This window comes from Protopterus annectens, chromosome 1.part1 (genome assembly GCF_019279795.1).
Source record: "Protopterus annectens isolate FY-2018-M chromosome 1.part1, PAN1.0, whole genome shotgun sequence".
In the NCBI taxonomy this organism is placed as follows: Eukaryota; Metazoa; Chordata; order Ceratodontiformes; family Protopteridae; genus Protopterus; species Protopterus annectens.
This window is the reverse complement of record NC_056726.1, coordinates 1,579,102,721-1,579,123,871: the sequence shown is the minus strand read 5'-3', so window position 1 is coordinate 1,579,123,871 and position 21,151 is coordinate 1,579,102,721. Positions and strand designations below refer to the sequence as shown.

General features: G+C 44.3%; 1 protein-coding gene across 1 annotated transcript in view; it reads right to left on the bottom strand.

Moving 5' to 3' along the window:
- Nucleotides 1-7,101: 7,101 nt before the first annotated feature.
- The window catches only part of RRAGC (Ras related GTP binding C), a 571,600-nt gene continuing 557,550 nt past the window's right edge, over nt 7,102-21,151 (bottom strand). The window contains exon 7 of the mRNA XM_044083473.1: nt 7,102-8,813. Coding sequence (XP_043939408.1) covers nt 8,665-8,813 — 149 coding nt within the window. The 3' untranslated portion in view covers nt 7,102-8,664. The remainder of the gene's footprint in view (nt 8,814-21,151) is intronic.

The window sequence follows — 21,151 nt, the reverse complement described above, 5'->3', positions numbered from 1 at the left end:
AAGAGCCACACGTGGATACCACCTTGGGCATGAAGGATGGATTGGTTCTGAGGGACACCCTGTCCGCATGAAAGATGATGAAAGGCTCCACTACCATAAGGGCCTGTAATTCAGATACCCTTTTAGCTGAAGTGATTGCTAAAAGGAAAGCAGTTTTCCAAGAAAGACATTTTAAGTCTGCAGTAGCAGCTGGCTCGAAAGGAGATAGAGTGAGTTTCTCCAAAACAAAGTTAAGGTCCCAGGCTGGGGTTGGAGCTCTCCTGGGTGGTCTCAAATGTTTGACCCCTCTGAGAAACTGCTTGAGCAGTGGATGAGAGAAGGGGGGGGGTCTGTGTTATGAGCTGAAATGGCTGAGGCATGGATTTTAATGGAGGAAAAAGACAGGCCCTTGTGAAGTATCTCAGTTAAGTATTGTAAAAGCAGAGGTAAATTGGGCACTGCTTTGCTCATCCCTTGAGACTGGTTCCAGGCACAGAATCTATTCCATTTTTCAGCATAGGATTTTCTAGTGCTAGGCCTCCTTACCTCTAAAATGATATCCATCACAGGTTTACTGGGGGATGGTAAAGGAGAGATTATGCAATTAGCCAGGCTGCAAGGTTCAGTGTTACAAGCTGAGGGTGCAGAATCTGGTTCTCCTGCTGAGACAACAGGGAAGGAGTCTGAGGCAGGTGCCATGGGGATAATCGTGACACTGAGCAGGTGGGGGTACCAGTGTTGGCATGGCCAGTCTGGAGCAATCAAAATCATCCTTGGTTTGTCCTGTTTGGTTTTTAGTAGTACTTTGGAGAGCAGAGGCAGAGGGGGGAAGACTGATGGGTTTTTCCAGCTGAAGGACAGAGCATCCACTTTCCAGGCTTGTTTGTGAGGGGTCCTTGTGCAAAATTTGCCCAACTGGTAGTTCTGGGGAGAGGAAAACAGGTCTATATACCTGGGCTCCCCCATTTGCTTGTCAACATGTTGAAAATCCTTGGTTCCAGTTTCCACTCGTGCGGGTCCATGAGGTTTCTGCTTAGTCCGTCTGCCAGTGTATTTAACTTTCCTGGCAGGAACTGAGCTTGTAGGTGTACTTGGTAGCTCAAGGTTGTGTTCCACAATGCCATGGCTAGTCTGCAGATGGGGTAAGAATGTGTACCCCCCTGCTTATGTACCACATAACAGTGGTGTTGTCCGTCTTTACCATTAGTTGTCCTGGAAGACTGTGGTCCTTGAAGGCAGTTAGAGCAATCTTTACAGCTAACATTTCTTTTTGATTGATATGCAGGTGCATTTGACTTGGGTTCCATTTGCCCCGAATGCACTTCCGACAGATGAGCCCCCCCATGCATATTCTGAGGCGTCTGTTAGGGTTTGGGCGGCAGGGGTTTGTGTGAAAGGTAGTCCCTTGTTTTGGTGGCAGGCCTCTGCCCACCAAAGGAACTCTAGGCATAGGCAAGGTATGATAGGAATCATTGCTTCTAGATCCTGAGACACCACAGGCTTTTTAGATACCATTGCAGTTTTCTCATATGCAGTCTTGCATATGGAATTAGAAGAATGCAGGAGGCCATGAACCCCAAGGCTTGCAGTATTTGCCTTGCAAATAGCAGGGTTTTTGTGGCCACTTGTTTGAAGTAGGCTGTCAAATGAATTTGTTTCTCTGGCGTGAGGTAGGCCATCTGGGAAGTTGTATTCAAGGTTGCTCCCAGGAATATAATTTGTTGACAGGGTACCAGGTGCGATTTCTTTTCATTTATGGTGTACCCCAGACAAGTTAGAACCCTTTGTACGAAGGTAAGATGATTCAAAAGTATGTCCTGGCTTTCTGCCTGAATTAGACAATCATCCAGGTATGGGTATATTTGAATATTTCTTTGCCTGCAAAATGCAATAACTGGAGCTAGGCACTTTGTGAATACCCTGGGAGCAGTAGATAAGCCAAAGGGCAGTGCAGAGAACTGATAGTGTGTGTAGCCTGTTTTGAAGTGTAGGTATCTTCTGCAAGATTCCCAGACTGGGATGTGCAGGTATGCTTCTTTTAAATCTAATGTAGCCAACCAGGCATCTTTGCCTAGCATAGGAAGTAATTGGTGAAGAGTCAGCATCTTGAATTTTGGAATCTCCAAAAAAGTGTTTAGAGTAGACAGGTCCAGGATATGACGCCATGAATACTCTTTTCTGGGTACCAGGAAAAGTCTCAAGTAGAAACCTTGTCCCTTTTCCTCTTCTGATACCAGTTGAATAGCCCCCATGCTTGAGAGAGAAATTACTCGTTTTTGGTCCTCTGCCCACTGATTTGGGGGTAGGTCCGGCCACCCGCTTGGTGTTGGCAACATGTGGAAGTGAAATATGTATCCCTGGGACACTATTTAAAACCCATTTGTCATGGGTAATGAGTTCCCAGTTCTTTGCATGAAGAGCAATCTTTCCTCCCAAAGGGGCAGTCAGTTGCGAAGTGCTTGGAAATTTAATTTTAAACGGAAGTAATTGAGACAGTTTACCATGGGGGGGTCTTATTACTCCCAGATTTGGAAGTGGAGCGCCCCCCCCCCCTCACTGCTTAGTCCTGTGTGTCCCCTGGGACTGAAACCTGGGGCTTTTGCTGTGTCTGGCTTTGGCTTGAGAAGACCTGGAAGGGGCTGGAAAGGACCAATTCTTAGAGGGCCAGTGCCTACTAAATCTAGGAGGCTGAACTTGTAAGAAATCTAACAGTTTGCGTAGATTTAGCTTTATCTTCCATCTTTTTAAGAATTTCCTCAGCCTTGTTGCCAAACAGGCGGTCCTGATTTAAGGGAGCATCCAACAATTTAGCTTTAACATGATCAGGCAAAGACTGCTCCTTAAGCCAAGCATGCCTTCTGAGCACAGACCCAGTAACAGCGGCCTTGCAAGAGGCCTCTAACGAATCAAAACCACATTGCAAAATATGTTTTCCAACTTGTTCAGCAGAATGCATTAAATTCTATAATTCTTTATTTTCCACACAGTCAGGAATCAACATAATTTTCTGTTTAAGCAATCCAATAACATGCTGCTGATACTTATGAAACTGACAGTTTAAAGCCCAAATGGCCAAGGTTGCAGAAGTGTAAACCTTCTTACCCCATCTATCCAGCGCCCTGGCGTCTCTATCAGAAGAGGTAGGATTTTTAGCAGTAGAAGCCTTAATGCCCTTGGGCCCCTGTGAAATAGTCTCTGGATCCACAATAGGATTTTTAAAAAGGAACTTGTGCGACTCAGGGACCCTGTAGTACCGGTCTGGTTTTCTGGGAGCAGGAGGCAAGGAATCAGGGGCCAAACTAGATTCCAAAAAAGCATAATCAACAATGTCTAGTACAGGAGGAATAGCTAAAGACCTGTGCTGAGGTAGGAGTAAGAAATCTTTAAGCCTCTTTTTTGAATCAGAAAAATCCTGGCTTCCCAGTGGAAATGCTCCCTTAAGTATGTAAGGTTTCCCCAAAAGAAAATTCCTCTGGAGGGGAAGCAGAGGGAATGGAGTCCTCTGCATCAGAATCCTCATAAGTAGGTAAGGACAAATCCAGGTCATCAGAAAAAAAATAGAATCCTGGTCAGAAGATTTATAAACCACTTCAGTCCTAGGCCTCTTAGAAAGGGGGGGGGGGTGGCTACCCATTAGAAAGGGGGGGTGGCTACCCCTGATTAGAGTTATTAGATCTTCAGCCATTCTTATCATTTGTTTTTTAGGCATAGAGGCCTGAGCATGTGGCCTGGGCGTTGGTTTTTTAGGCATGGTTCGAGATTTAGGCCCAAGAGAAGAAGGAGGCATCAGTTTAATATGCAAGTCCGTAAGCCTGAATACACCCTCAGAAGCCGGTGCCTGCACAGCGGCTCCAGACCCATCCAAAATAGAGACATCCACGGGTTCCATAGTTGAAGCATCTCTCGGCATACCGGACTCTGAATGGGTCTCAGTAGAAGCCTGCGAATCAGAAGTAGCGGGTTATCAGGGACTGCAAATGCACCTCACGGAGTACCGGCGAACTGGCGACTGGCTTATGAGAAACGTCGTCGGCAGTTGTGGACCTTGGCGGCCTGCCTCTATCTTTGCGTTTTTTTGGAATCCCAGTAGGCGGATGGCGACATTTCTGGATAATTAAACACAGAACCGAAATATTTAGAGGCGAAAATATACAGACGATGGATAGTGCGCTGATTAAATAAAACACAAAACCGATAGCAAGGGACGTCATGGTCAGGGCCGAGGCAAGGAATACAGTACAAATGAAAATCTTTGAGGTATTTGCTTTCCACAAGTAATGCAATTATTAACTTTTACGGACATTGGTAAGGAGCAAGAAAAAGTTTCCCCAACAGGGTACTTAGCTTTAGTTGAAGACTTCGGTTCTGAAACTCGAAAAAAAAATTTCAGGAGTCAGCCGACCAGCACTTTTCTGCTTCAGGCACCGCACGGCAAGAAAGACTGAGGTAATGTTTTATTCCCCTGACGTCATGGAAGAAGGAACAGCAACCAACGCAGGACCCAAGACTTTGTTAATCAGGCCGACTGAGGGCTACCTGCAAGCAGATAACCCAAATGTAATGACTGCAACAGTGAAACATGAAGAACATCTGTGAATTAGCTTCTGATTCAGGAAGGTGCAGAGGTTGTTGAATGGCCTGTGAAAGGAGAGCCAAACCATACTTGGTCATATGGGTTTGTTAACTGATGGCATGGAAAGGTAGGATGCCAGAGGTATTAAATCTTTTTCCCCAATCTTTGCATGGTCTTATTCTATCTGAAGGGAGGAGAGATATGGATGGCAATAGTCTAGCAGGTTTATCAGTAGCTACAGGGACAGTCACTGGATCTGCTCATGGACATTTACAAAGAAATTTACAGTACTCTGGAACTTTATAGAATCTGGCCTTTCAGGGGCAGGGGGTTGAGAGTTCGGAAGCTTTGATGCAGAAGCAGAACAAAAGGCATCACAAAAACTGGTAGAACTGGTGGCACAGCAGAAGGAGAGGGAGGATCCATTTTAAGCAAGGCATAGTACCTTTTCTGCACCTCAGATACCTGAGAGCAGTCCCACTTAAAATACTCCCTCATCCAGTCAACAGTCTCCACAAAGACGAGGTTCTTCACCAGAGACTCTGTGCCACTGGACTCTTCCTCTGGGGAGGCATACTCCAGGGAGGAGGTTACCTGTGCAGAATAGGCCAATGATTCATCCTCTGAGAAATCCTCCACATCAGAAGAATCCTGCACTCTGATCCTTTTCTGTGGTAAAGAAGTAATAGGGCTAGGAAATGAAACCCCTGAAGGAGTTTTAATGGCTAGAAAGGCATTGAACAAGCCTTGTGTGAAACTTTGCCAATCAGTAGGTGGGTTCTGAGGAGCAGAAACATGTTTGGTTTTCTGCTTCTTTTTCAAAGGAACATTAGCCTTATTAATGGTAGACGGACCGGATGCAGGCCTACACTCAACAATGTTCGCTGGAATGTCTTCTATTACTAAGATTTGAGGAATACCTCGCGGGCCTTTAGAAATGATGGTACTCTGTTCCCTCGTTCATCCAATGCGGATGTCTGCAAAGCCTCAGAGAATGTGCCAATGACAGGATCCCTTGCGGCCTCTGAATTGGTACCCACCTTAGAATCAGAGTCGAAATCCAGATGGGTCCTCTGGCCCTTCGTCAGCCTCAAGACAGAGGTCTGGAAGGGGAGGTACAGCTGAAGCTTCAGGTCTAACTTTTAGCCTTCTCCACAGGAGGCGCAGCAGAAGACCACAACGTCAAGTGCTAACCTTTCCAGTCTCCGATTCTCAAGATATTGACACAGGAAAGGCAGCTATGTAAGATCTTAGGTAAAAAAGCTTTACAAATAGTGCAAGTCTTAGGATTGTGGTTGGGCCGTAAGCAGAAGAAACACTGACCTTGGCTATGTGGAATTTGTCTTCCACACTGGCATTTGCCCTTTTTGGATAACATGTAACCTACGAGGAAAAAAGCAGTAGCAAAATAAAATGAAAACCCCCAATGGGGCACTCATCTGAAACTCTTGAATCCAACAAATAACTTGGGCTACCAGACTGATGATTGCAGATGCATTCGGATTGGCGGCAGAGTAGTTCTGAGGATGGTACATGTGGAAATCACTTTTATGGCAGATGCTGACTGCTGGCCTACGTGATGTCTCACATACCTTGCAGTGGTTAAAATCTTATGTATACTGGCTGAACGTTGGGACTACCTTTGGAAAAAAATCCTTCATGTTAAGAATACTGTAACATAAGAATAGAAGGACATCTACTTGGACAAAGGGGGCATTCTAACAAGTATTCCCTCCAACTTTCACATTATTATCAAAGACGCCAGCTGCTCTTAACCTTAGCTTGAGAATCTATTTGCAACTTCTCCTTGTAGTCTGGATGCAAAGCATAACTCCTAGGTTGGCTTCTATGTGGCTGGCAAGGAAAACTATATCCAGTGCTGAGGAACATTCTGGGGAAATGCTACAAAACCTCTGCCAGGCTTACTGACCAAGATGTAATGAGCAGGAGCCTTAAACACTGTAGCATCAGAAAGTCTTCCCCCATGAAATACAGTAACTTCTGACAGAATTATACGAGTGGTGGGGAGCAGAGGGTCTCTATGCATACATTTTTCAGGTGTTTAAGAAACATTTAAGTGAATCATGTCTGATGAAATGGAACTTGACTAATTTTCATTTAGCCATGTCACCATACGAATAATGGCACAGTCCAAGTACAGGAAAAGTGTATCTGCAGCCTAACACAAACTGGCTGCACCACGTCATAAGCATGTCATTTATGATAACCAAAACAATATTCTGCACAAATATTGCTTGCCTCCCATTAACAGAAGAATTTCAGCAACTTTGAACAGGTTAATGACAACAATGCCACCTTACACTGTCATACTCCAAATATAAGGTAACCAACATGCCCAAAAGAAAAATATAAACAAGAGGAAAACAGTGTGCGTGTAAAGTATCTTCTTTTATAGTTGCACAGATGAAATTTAATGTAACAGCATTTATTTTGTTCTGTAACTTTCATAACAGTCTTCTCTATAGTTTTACAGTATCTTGTGAAATGTACTGTACGAAAATAAATACAAATATATGAAAATCTAAACATATTTATCAATAACCGATTTATTGGCTCTTCACTTCCATCCAACAGTTCAGAAACAGCTATAAATATAAAAGCTTGTTGGCTGTTATAGTTTAAGGAATACTGAATGATAACCACAGTAGAGTCACAAGTCATTTGCAAAAAAGCACTCTGAGTCAATTGCACTGTTCAAGTATACAGAGTTTATATACAGGAATATACAGTGGCACTTAATACAACAAAAAAAATCCTGCAAGTCAAACAACCACTGGCCAAAGGGCACAGAGAGCAGTGGTTTCCTTATCTGAAATAAATCACAATAATGAAAAGTTACGGGCTAAGAGTCAGAACCACAAACTTTCCTTCTCATTGCAAACATCAGCCTCTTCCCAGTTTTGGTAAGAAAACACTTCAAAAGAAATAAAATCACTGCTTATACATCAATTGTATGCTTGCAGATGGCAAAAGTTTTTCAGTTTTTATGCATAGCAAATTATATATAAAAACTGTAAAACAAGTGCCACATGGGTTAATTCCCATAAAGGACAGAAACTTGAGACAGTGACACAGTCCTGAGGAACCCCGGTATGCTCTGCAGTTTGACGTCATGGTGAAAGTACATTTAAAACACATTAAGCTGAGAAAGAAAAAAAATTTAGCTTGGTAAACTCAGTGCAGCCGTAAGTTTTCTGAAGACCAACAAACAAATGAATCTGGTAAGGAACAGAAGCAGCCATAAAGATATCTCATTTTCAATGGAAACATTTCTGTCAATGATTTTTTCTACTCCAACAGCACTTCACAATTATATATTGGTATGGTTTATCTCTGCATCTGTCAACTGCTCAAGTATAGCTTACCAACTGAGCAGAAAAAGCTGGTCTTAACACTGCCACAATGCAGACTTCAAGAATGGACTGGTCCACAGCTTTCTACTCTTAACTGGCCTGGTACAGTCTTCATGCTGTGCAGAATGTTTCTGGGTCCCAAAATGCATGTGCATGTTTGTGGTCACTATATAAACTCTATTTACACATATAAAAATGTTTGGAATGTCAATTAAGTATGGAATACAAAGCCTCCTGGATTCAGACACAGTAGCCCAATGAGTCTTCATTAACATTTCATTCAAACACTTTAAAGCAAGGCAAATTAAGGCTTTCAAAATACTCAGAGATGAAATGTTGTACATCAAATGCAGATCTCTGCATTTAAGTATTCCAGGGAGATGCTCACAAAGCCTCAGGATATTAAATGGAATTATATCACTTGATTCAGCTTCACTTAGTTGAAACAAAGCAGGACTTTGTAAAACCATTTTCTTACAAGAATTATTTTCTTGGAGCAGTATTAAACTCCTTGATACAAAGTGCAACAGTTAAAACTTTTCAATTTTAAGACACAGGTTTTGCAGACTCTTCTTGATAGTTCAGTGTCAGGTCTGCTGGACTTCTTCACAAGACGCAGCAGCGGGTTCAGCAGAATTCCATACCCTCACTTAGTCTGCTAGTCTTGATATGTAAACTGTGTCTGCAGCTTTGGATTACAGAAACGTCTGGCAATGAGGAGCCTGGCCCTCTATTATACTATATTGCATTTCTAGGTGTACCATTATGAGTCACTGAGTTCATGTTTGGCATTACTGTTAGATGGCTGCTTCTATGGGATATCACACCCACCTCAAAAACCTCATGAATGGCTTTACGAAAGCAGTGGAAATTGTAGTCTATCAAACCTGCAGAAAGGAAAGAATAGAGGTCATACAGCATACAAATCCTGTTAAAATTCAAATGTAAACAAGTTAAATAGCAATTGTTTTAAGTGTGTAGGGATTTACATTAACTTATCTTAATACAACAGGGATGACTACAAACCACAAGACCATAGTTTGATCAGTGAAGTTTGTGCCTGCTGGAGCTGGCATGATAAAGAGAAGAGACATGGTGAAGAGAAATGACACTGCTTAAGTCTGCTCATATCTCTAGGGCTGAGGGTGTGGGTGTGCTTGTGAGCACACTGTCTATGGCAGAATCTCTCCAAGGATCACACAGAAATGCTAGTCTACAATGGGGACAGAACAAACAAATAAGCAATGCAGAGAGAGGTGTTGCAAACATCTCAAAAGCTCACTGCACTCTGTCTTCGAATACTATAGAATACATGTGGAAACTAGAACTTTAAAGTGAAGAAATTATCACTGCCTTAGTGACAGCTCCTCTTGGTCTTGCCCTGGTAAAAGGAACAAATGGACCAATTAAACAGGGAGAGGCAGACAGTGGGGCAAAATAAAAGTCAAAACAAAATTTAAAACAATCTGTAGTAAATGCAAGAATAAGGTGTGGGTGACAGTGGGTAGTTAATTACAAGTAACCAGTAAAATGCTCTGATCTCTAATACAGCGGCAATCATTTCAATGAACCTTACAAATCCCCTCTGATTTTTCAAATATTTCATATAGTCATCTCTACCATTCCTTGTAATTTTCTTTATGGAAAGCCATGCAAATAAGTCTTATTTTCTTATGAATGTAAATACTGCTAACTCTGCCTCTAATTTAATATTCTTAATTACAAGAGTCTTCCCCCTACTTGGTTTCATATCCTTTATAAACTACCATTTTTTCTACTCACAAGTCAACCCAAACAATGCGGCATCCACCAACCTGCAGAAACTATTGCTGTAATAGATTTTCAGCACCCACATGCTGTAGTTTACTCTTCTAAGTTTTGAGATTTGTAATAAGACAGTTTACAGTGAGCAACTGCTGGAATTTCTTCTTCAGACTTCTAAGCTCAAATCACAATTCTGAAACTTTTCCAGTTCACACTCTTGAAAACCCGAGCCAAGCAAGATGAGCGTTCCCAGCCACCCTGCTCCCCACTTCAATTCCCTGCATGCTCCCAACACAAAAATAATAGAAAACTAGAATATAAATACCTCTTGTCTATGGACAACAAAATCCATTTGCTGATGCTGGACGGACAGGCTGTCCAGACAGTGATGGCAAGAGGGTAACCAGCACCCATAATGGGGAAGCTTCTTATAGATCCGCTAATATGGGGAGCATGTATCAGTTTTATCACACATTCAAAATCCTGCTGAAGTGGGTATTGGCTGGCAAGAATACAAAGCTGTAGAAATTTAAACATCCAGGGAGGCTGGAGTAAGACCAAAAGATAAGTGCTCATATTCAATTCTTGAACACGAAATTCCCAAAGGAGACTCACTCCTTGAATTAAAACCAAAGCAACAGTGTTTGGTTAAACAGTACAACCAATGACCAAATAGCCATGGCAGAAATGTCAATAAAGGACAAATTCTTGAAGTAAACAACTTTAAACACCTGCAGGCTCACTACAGAACAGTTACACTCTCTGGTGAAGTAACCTGCAAAACTGTATATTCCAAGAGGTGTTTAGTCAGCTACAGAGAAACACAATGCAGTTCTCAATCCACCTGGATAGGGTTTGCTCAACCAATACAAGTCCCTATTTACTAGCAGCAAGAGAGACAAACTGTCCTACCTACCCAAACTAATTTATTCACTTCAAATAATCTTGATCATTAATTATGTACTTACCATAAAGTACAGTTTTGTACCTACCATAAATGTAGATGTCCGAACTGGATAGCATCTGCAGTCATAACAACTGGGTTGTCCTGTCGTCAGGCAGCCCTTCAGTCGGCCGGATTCCAAAGTCCGGGTCCGGCTTCGGCTGATGTCGCACTTCACCCGACGTCATCTCTGTTGGTCTTCGGGTATAAAAGCATCAACCGACGCCATTTTCCTCAGTGTTTCTTGCCCCAGATGCCAGTAGCCCTCTTGAAGGCTAAAATTTAGATAGATGCCAATGTTTCCAAAAAAATAGAGGTAAACACAAACATAAGCATGTATGCACATATATACAAACAAATACACCATAAAAGACCCCCCCCCCAACCAGCTAGCTATTAGGAGGGTAAACACCCTTGGAGTACCACAGAGGGGAAGGAGGGAGGGTAATCCTGACTGCAGATGCTATCCAGTTCGGACATCTACATTTATGGTAGGTACAAAACTGTACTATGTCCTTCATGGATGCATCTGCAGTCATAACAACTGGGTAGAATACCATAGCCAACAAGGGGAGGAGGATAAAACTAGATTATGGTGCGTTTAGGATCCCTTGCAGTACAGCAGTGGCAAACCCTGCTCGGGATCTGGAATATAGAGGCAAATTATAATGCTTGGCAAATGTATGCACGGAGGTCCAAGTAGCCGCCTCAATAATGTCTTTGGTTGCCACTCCTCGTAAGAAGGCTGTGGTAGTGGCTGTTGCCCTTGTAGAATGAGGTCTTATGTTATGTGGAATTGGTTTTCCATGGAAGGAGTAACAGAATCGTATGCAATTTCCTATCCATTTGGAGATTGTCTGTTTGGAAATAGCTTTTCCTTCCCTTCCTGTTGCATAGGCTACAAAAAGTTGGTCAGTCTTTCTGCTACTTTTTGTTCTGTCCAAGTAGTAGCGTAGCTGTCTATGTACATCCAAGGTATGCAATATTCTTTCCACTCTGTTTTGTGGGTTGGGAAAGAAGGTAGGTAGGTGGATTGCCTGGTTTAAAGACACTCTGGATACCACCTTAGGCATAAATGTAGGATTAGTCCTCATGGACACTCTATCTTGGTGGAAGATTAGGAAGGGTTGCACTGCCATTAAGGCCTGTAGTTCTGAAACCCTCCTTGCTGAAGTAATTGCCAGTAGTAAAGCAGTTTTCCATGACAGGTGTTGTAGGTCTGCTGTTGCTGCTGGTTCAAAGGGTGATAGTGTCAATTTTTCTAGCACAAAGTTTAAGTCCCAAGCTGGTAATGGTGGTTTCCTTGGAGGTTTTACATTCTTGATTCCTCTGAGGAACTGCCTGAGCAAAGGGTGAGAAAAACAGGTGGATCAAAGCTGTATTCTGCTGAAATAGCTGATGCATGTATCTTGATGGAGGAGTAGGACAGGCCTGAATGAAGAAGTTCGCTAGGTACTACAGAATGTTAGGCATATCTATGTTTGACACATCTTTTCCTCTTTCAGTACTCCAAATGACAAACCTTTTCCATTTTCCAGCATAGTTTCTTCTTGTTGAAGGTCTGCGTGCTTCAAGAATAATGTCTCTAACTCTTTGGGAAAGTTCTGGATTAGCTGCTGCTATGTGATGTTCCATGCAGTCAGTTGCAACGCTTTTAGGTTTGGATGTATGATGCTGTAGTTGTTCTGTGTTAACATCAAAGGCATCAGGGTATTGGCCACATATTGTTCGAGACATGCTCCTCAGCAGTGGGTACCAGTGTTGTCTTGGCCAGTTTGGAGCTATCAGGATTATCCTTGGACGTTCTTCCTTGATTTTTAGTAATACCTTGTGTATCAAGGGAAGAGGTGGGAATGCATATGCTGTTAGGCCTTTCCAGCTGAAGGAGAGCGAATCCACTTTCCATGCTAGTGGGTGGAATGTCCTTGTGCAGAATTTTATGAGCTGGTGATTGGTAGGTGATGCAAATAGATCTATCTGAGGCATTCCCCATTTCTTTGAGATGGTCTTGAAGATGTCCGGGTGCAGCTTCCATTCGTGGGCATCCGATGTGGTTCTGCTTAATATGTCTGCTAGAGTATTCTCTTTCCGGTACAAATATTGCCTGTAACTGGATGTTGTAGCTGAGTGCCAGGGTCCACAGCTCCAAAGTCATTCTGCATAGGGGTATGAATGAGTGCCTCCCTGTTTGTTGATGTACCACATGACTGTGGTGTTGTCTGTCCTTATCATCAACTGGCCCTCTTTGAGAAATGGTCTGAACTTTTGGATTGCCAGTTTTACTGCCAGCATTTCTTTTAGGTTGATGTGCAGGTGAAGTTGATCCTGTGTCCACAATCCTTGCACGCATTTGTCCAGCATGTGGGCCCCCATCCTAGGTCTGAAGCGTCTGTTGTGATGGTCTGGCTTGCTTGACATCTGCGAAAGGGTAGCCCTGGGTTTGACTGGCATGCCTGAGCCCACCATAGGAACTCCTGTTTTAAGCATGGAATTAGTGGGATTTCTGTTTCTAGGCTGTGTCTGTGTTGGGACCATAAATTCTTTAGGTACCACTGTAGTTTTCTCATATGTAGTCTGGCAAGTGGAACCAAGATTATGCATGATGCCATGAAGCCCAAGGCCTGCAGTACTTTTCTTGCTGTTAACTTGTTCAGTTTTGTTAGTGCCAAGAAGTAAAGAGGGGGTTCTTTTTGTTTTTCTGTAGTTAGGAATGCCATCTGTTTTACTGTGTCCAATTCCGCGCCCAAGAATGTCCTTGTTTGGGATGGTATCAGTCTTGACTTTTGTAGATTGACTGTGTATCCCAGTGCTTGCAGCAAGTAAATGACCCTTTGTAAATCTGTTGTCAGCTTGCTTTTGTTGTCCCCTTGTAGCAGGCAGTCGTCTAGGTATGGGTAAATTTAAATTCCCTGTAGTCTGCAATGGGCGATTACTGATGCCAGGCATTTTGTGAATACTCTGGGCGCAGTAGATAAGCCAAAGGGCAATGCTGAGAACTGATAGTGCTCTGATCCTGCAAGAAATCTGAGGTATCTTCTGCAGATTGGTCGAATGGGGACGTGCAGGTATGCCTCCTTGAGATCTAGAGTTACCAGCCAACACTCCTTGCCCAGCATGGGAAGAAGTTGCTGTAGGGTCAGCATTTTGAATTTTGGGATAATGATGTATGTATTTAAGGCGGACAGGTAGAGAATTGGTCTCCAACTTTTTTCCTTTCTTGGAACTAGGAATAGTCTGGAGTAGAACCCCTTTCCTTGCTCTGCTGTTGGCACTCTTTCCACAGCTCTCATGTTTGCTAACTGCATTATCTGTTGTAGAGCCTCTGTTTTTTGATTTGGAGGTAGATTTGGCATTCCTCTTTTGACTGGTAAAGTGTGGAAGTGAAACCGGTAACCTTGATCTATGGTTTGCAAAATCCACTTGTCTTTTGTTATATAGTGCCAGTTCTGTGAAAATAAGGTTAATTTTCCGCCTAGAGGAGCTGCTATTTGTTCCCTGGTAGGCGGATTTAGGGTTAAGTCACTGTGGTTGAGTTGATGTAGTGGCAGAGGTTGTGTCTGTGCCTCTGTTGTTACCTTGCCACTGTCGTCCTCTGTAGGCACCTCCCCTGGATTGGTTTCTGCCTCTGGAACGTCTATTCCTGCCCCTTTGAGATTTTGTGGAGTCAGGAAAGGACCAATTTTTGGCAGGCCAGTTCCTGCTAAACCTTGGGGGTTGAACCTGCAAGAAATCTTTAACCGTTTGAACAGATTTTGCCTTTTCTTCCATTTTCTTCATAACCTGCTGGGCAGGTGTACCAAACAAACTTGTCTTATCCATGGGAGCGTCTAGCAACTTAGCTTTAACATGATCCGGTAGAGCTTGGTCCTTTAGCCATGCATGCCTTCTTATCACTGTGCCAGTCATGGCTGATCTAAATGAAGCCTCCAGTGCATCATAGCCACATTTTAAGGAATGGTTACTAACCTGTTGTATGTTATTTACCATTTCTAATACATATTTCTCATCAAGAGATTCATCAGTGGTTAGCTTTTTAGTTAACTGATCAAGCATAAACTCTTGGTATTGTATCATGTGAAACTGACAATTTAAAGCTCTAGCTGAGAGAGTAGCTGAAGTGTAGACCTTTTTGCCCCATCTGTCTAATGACCTTGCTTCCCTTTCTGAAGGAATAGGGTTTTTTGCTATGGTCGCGGCTACTGCCTTGGGACCCTGGGATATAGTTTCGGGGTCTGCAAGAGGGGCCTTGTAAAGGTGGTGATGAGTGTCTGGCACCCTGTAAAATCTGTCTGGTTTGGCAGGGGCTGGAGGTGCGGAGCAGACATCATTGAAAGCATCATCCACCACAGAGAGAACAGGAGGTATAGCTAAGGGCCTGTGCTGTGGAAGGTGCAGAAAGGTCCTAAGTCTTTTTCTGGAGTCTGAAAAATCCTGTTGCTGCCATTGGAACTGCTCTCGCATGGCATGAAAGGTTTCCCCAAAGGAGAATTCTTCTGGTGGGGAAGCAGCTGGAATGGATTCTTCAGCATCAGAGTCTTCAAAATTGGAGAAAGGAGCCTCTGGCTGATCAGTTATGTCTGATTCATCGGCAGACTCATCAGAGGACACTGGCTCAGGGGCTCTGCCCTAGGTCTCTTCTCTGGGGCTGAGAGGCCCTGTCTGGGTGAGATTGAGATCCTCTAATTAATGAAATTAAATCTTCTGCCAGAGTAAGCATTTGAGAACTAGAGGAGGGCCTGGTTGTAGGGGGTTTAACAGGCACTGTTTTAGTAGTCTTTGCTGCTTTAGCCCTGGCGAAGGCCTTAATGGACATGGCTGCTGGAGGCCTAGCAGCACCACGTGCTGGGGTAGAGACATCCAAGGGAATGGTGTCTGATAAGTCAGTGGCAACCACCGTAGTGGATAAAATTTCTGAGGCCGTTTCAAGAGTGGTAGCAGGGGCCTCAGTTGTAGAGATAGATTCAGCTGTACTTTGATCAGTTTTCTCGGTTTCGCCGAAACCGAGACACTCATGATTTGCTTAACCATGGTTTCGGCCGAAACCGCGGCGCGAGTGTCGGTCTTTATCTTTGCGTTTTTGGTAGATTGGGTAGTCGGAGGATCCGACGGCATAATGTACGCAAAATCAGAACCGAAAAACTGTTCAGCAAACTCCGACCGACGCCTAAGCGTTCGTCGGTTGAACGGGCACAGGCGAACAGGCTGCTACGTCGTGGGCTGGGCCTAAACAAGGCAGACAATAAGAGTGGAAATCTTTATGAGGTATTTGTTTCCCACAGGTTAAACAATTATTAACTTTTTCTGACATCGGCTGAGGCAAGAAAGAGTCCCCAACGGGGTACTTAGCTTTAGAAGTCTTCGAAGTAGTATTCGGTAGAAGTAATCTCTGGATCCGACCGACCGGCACTTGCGAACAGCTTCTGCTTCGGGCGCCACGCGGCAAGAAAGACTGAGGAAAATGGCGTCGGCTGATGCTTTTATACCCGGAGACCAACACAGATGACGTCGGGTGAAGTGCGACATCAGCCGAAGCCGGACCCGGACTTTGGAATCCGGCCGACTGAAGGGCTGCCTGACGACAGGACAACCCAGTTGTTATGACTGCAGATGCATCCATGAAGGACATCGTGGTATCTGTGTTGTCCTTTTCTCATTCTGCTTCACTGATGGGTTACGGATCCAATCCTCTGATCAGACTCTGCTGCCTTCTAGACTTCAGCTTCCAGGCTCGAGACCCTCCCTTACTGATAATCCTCGGCCCTTAGCTCAGCCTCCTCAGATCAAGTCTGCTGCCCTTTATAGAAAGGAGACAGAAAGAAAAAGGAACCAAGGGCTCAACCTGGAACATCAGTTCCGGCAAGGACTTTTCCAGATCCTTTAGAACCAAACTTTTTGGAGGGGGATGGTCCCCAGCTACATGACTTCTTAGGTGGCCTCAAGAAAGGATATGCCAGAACACAGAGGAGCCAAACTATGTCCTGCTCCTGGAGACCATGTCCAACTTATAATGGGTTAGGAAGATATGAGAGACCAGCTAGCTGCAGCAAAAATGTCATCAATAGGAATTCTAGATGAAAAGGCAACTGATGCAGCTATGGATCTTTCTGAATGGACTTCTGGAAGACTAGGCAACTTCAAACCATTTTTCTCAAACAAATGATATGCAACTGGTTATCCTCTTTGCTAATGTCACTTTAGAAACTGCTGGACCGTTACAGTTAGACAAAAAAGTGACACAACTGCTCTGATTTGCTGAACTGTTTTATTCTACGAAGGTAGAAACGTAACTGTGAACATCCAAGGAATGTAACATATATTCTTTTTTTACAACAGTTATGAAAGAACACTGGTAACTTAATGCATTGACTTATGTCATTTTCTGTGGCTACCTTTGGCATGAAGGATCAGTATGGAGGGAAGCCCTATAATACAAGAAGGCTTAGACAAGAGTGCCTGCAATTCAGAAACTCTTTGCTGAGGTAATAGTGACGAGAAGAGCAGACTTCCAGAATAAATACTTCGAGTCATAATCACTAGCTGGTTTAACGGCTCTTATGCTCAAAGTTTGCAGGATGACAGATCCCATGGAGGAATTGGGTCCTTGACTGGAGGTCTGAGGAGAAATACCTTTCATAAAGGCTTTACATAACCTGGTTGAAGCGATAGATCCCGAAGGTAATCCTGAATGAAAATTGGATATGGCCGCTAACTGGAGGCATAGTTGCAAAACTAAAACCTTTAAATAAAGACTCAAAAAAAGAAAGGACTGAAGGAAACAGGTGCTGAAAAGGATAGCAGCCCGCACAGAAAATCTTTTCCACTTGTTTTTATATACTTTCTTGGTGAAAGCTTTCTGGGAATCTAGAATGATAGTTTTAACTGGCAAGGAAAACCTGGACCCTCTGGCAATCATGGGAACTGGAGACACCAAGTAGTTAACTTGACTGAGGGGAGATTCGGGTGGAGTCCTAGCATGGAGTGAGTGAGGAGGTCTGGTCTGGTTTTGGTTCCAGTATCCATGGAGGATATTTGAGGTGAAACCAGAGGAAGGGGAACCAAATGTAACTGAGGCCAAAAAGGGACAATGAGGATCATAGTGCTCTTAACCATTTGTCTTTCCGAAGAAATTTTGGCATCAGTGGATGATGAGGATAAACATGACTGGGGCGGCTAATTGTGGACTAGAGCATCTTTTGAGGAACTCCCTGAAGAAGGGATAAGAGCAAAATAACTGCTGCACTTGAGGGGATGCAAAGAACTGCAGCAGGGGAGACCCTAAAGGTTGAATATCTTGTTTGCTACTGACCGATTGAGGGACCACTTGTGGAGCATCAGAAATGACCTGCCGAGTCTGTCTGCCAATGTGCTGGATTTCTCTTCTACGCATTGCAAATAGGAAGCAGTGTGAAGAGATCACCCATTCCCAAACTTTCATGGCCTCTCTGCACAGCAGGTGAACAGGTTCCTCTTTGCTTGTTGATATACAAGATGAATGACATGTTGTCCATGTGAATTGCAATGTTCCCCAGTGGGAGAGTATCCTGAAAGGAGTGCAATGATAACAGGACATTGATAAGCAATCTGGTCTCTAGGAGAGCCCAGATGCTTTGGACCATCTTCCCACTGAAATGCCCCACTCTAGGTGGGAAGCGTCCATGGTCACTGTGGCTATGGGGGGCATGAAAGGTCTGCTGACTGACAGGTCTGAGTGAATTCACCATTCTATAGAGGACTTCTGCAAATATTGGTCAACCTGATAGGAACGGACAAGGACTGATTTAGAACTGACCACTGAACAGCCAGTCTCCATTGTAGAATGCACATATAGTATCTGGCTAGAGGAACCAAGATTATAGCAGCTGCCATAGGCCTCAGGGCCTGTAGAATCAATCTGGCAGGAAGAGAGGGATGAGACAGTATAGCTTGAACCTGAAGAGTCAAAGTGCTGATGTGATGCTGGGGCAAGGAAGCTATCTGCATAATGGTGTTCAGCTGGGCCCCGATGAATTCCAAAGTATGCATTGGCAATAGTTGTGACTTCTCTGGATTTATGATGATTCTTAGGAAGTGGGGTACACGATAGAGTCCCTGAACTGAGATAGTTGATGATGAGTGGGGGCAGTTAAGAGCCAATTGTCTAGATACGGAAACACCTGAATCCCTTGCAGTCGGAGATGAGCTGCGACCACTGTCATGCATTTGGTAAACACTCAGGGGGCTGTGGTAAGACCAAAGGGCAAGGCTCTGAATTAGAAGTGATTGGCTTTGATGCAGAAGTGTAGATGGCTTCTGGAGCACCTGTCTATTTTTATGTGACAGTACGTGTCCTTTAAGTCCACAGAGCACATCCAATTGCCTTTCCTTGGTAATGGAAGGACAGACTGAAATTGAGTTTGCTTAGGTCTAGGATAGGCCTCTGATCCCATTTTCTTTGGCATCAAAAAGAAATAGGAGTTCCGGGTCCTGTCTGCTCAGCTGCGACCTCTCGGATGACTCCCTTTTGCAGTAATTTTTTTTTTATTTCTATAACTCTGGAGGAGTGGAACATCGGATTTTTTTTTTTGAATTGCTGGAAGGGTTAAAGAAAAGGGAATGTAGTAGCCTCTGGATACTATGCTTTGCACCCAAGCATTTGTCGTTACTTGAGTCCAGGCACCTGGGTGCAAGGAAAAATGGCCCCTGACTGCCTCCAGAGTCACTCAGGCAGTGCTTCAAGAGTGTTGAAAGGGCATGTCGGAAAAGGGTTCCTTAAAGCCCTGGTTTTGCAGACCCCCCTCTGCATCTAAGGTACCACCTCCCATTAAAGCCCCCTCTTTTGCCTCTGGAGGAATACCCTCCACTTTGATCAGGAAAAGAACCTTGGTATTTTCAGAAACAGTAGGTTCCCCGAGGGGTGGAAAACTTGATCCCCATGGCAGACAAGGTCTTACCTTTTTGCTCGCTGTGCGTCAACATGTCCTTAACCAATGGTCCAAACAAGGAAAAACTATCAAAAGGGTCATTGACAAAATATGCCTTAAAGGGCTCTGTGAAATCACAAAGCCACAGCCATGCATATTGACACATCGCAATGCCAGTGTCGGCTGCCCCTGAGGATCCCTCTGCTGAATAGGAATTGAGCCTCATGGAAGAGTTTGCCAGGGAAGTAAGCGTGGTCAGCTTCAGAGAAATCTTATCTGGTTCCCCCCTTAGGCATGCATTCTGCCAAGAACTCAAAAGTTCCTTACCAGGTCTCTCTGCAGACACAATGTGCCAAGTAATTAAACACTCTAATCAAAAAAGTCACCCAAGCAAAGGTGTGCTTCCCGAACCTGTCAAGCATTCTGGACTCCTTGTTTGGTGGGTGGACAGTCAAGCTCTGTTGTGCAAGCTCTTTCTTTGTAGCTGCTGTCACCACCATAGCACATTACTCCAAAAGGTTCGATCCTCGGGGGGGGGGGTTTGTCTGGGCACTTAGGTACAGGCTCTATGGTGTCCGGCTCCTTCCAGACCAGACTGGCAACAAGATGTACAAAAGCATTCACAGGGGGCACTGCCAAAGATGTAGACAGGCCTGCCCCAAAGGCCTCCAGGAATACAGACTCCTCTGAAGAGGGTTTTTTGGATGACCAGCCACCTCTTTGCTTTAGGTGATATGGGAGACCCCTCTCCCTCATCATAGTCCGTATCCTCAGTAAGGGACTCCATGTGCCTCCTCTTGCACATCCTGTTCCCTGGGATCTTGACCATGGGATATTCAAGTGAGGAGTCAGAAGAGGAAGGGGCCACACCTCAGGTGGAGGGGTCTGGAGGTCATTAGAGACAGGCTGACCATGGACAGAAATGGAAAGTTCAAGACCCAGATACAATGCAGGAACACAGGGCGGAGCAAACGTCAAAGGGTTTTTTTGCTCTGTCTGTACAGAAGACGTTTTCCAAAATTTGGAAAGCAAAAGGTTCCGGGGATACCCTCCCTCACTCCCTCAGGGCTGAAGTTCCCAAAGAGGAAAGCAGAAGCACCTCAGAACCTCGACTCCCAGATAGAACTGGACTTGCACTATCAAGGGCCAAAACTCCAAGGCAGAGGGAAAGATTCGATAAAACTGGAGCGGAACCTTGCTCCTCGGATCTTGGAGAACAGCCAGTCAAGGTTGAGGTCCCCTGATCAGACCCAGAATCCCTCAGGAAACTGTTGTCCTGGGGCTCCAAAACCGCTACTTGGATCAGAGGAGGAGAAAAAGAAGTGGGAAGGACACTCAGATCCATGCAGGGACAGAGCTGGAAGTACCCCATCTGGATCTGAGCCTTGATAATGGACCTAACTATTTTGTCCACATCGTCATATAGGCTTCTAGAGGATCTTAAGTAGCCACTGAAGGAGGTCACGAGTGCCTAGGGGTTTGAAAGATTTTTGTTGGAACCATAGGAGACAGATCTCATTGATCTCCCAGACTGAATCGTAGACTGCGGACCCGGGGATTTCTGGAGCTGATTGAGTGCCTGGATCCAATCTGGTAGGATCTAAGTAGATGGAGGAAC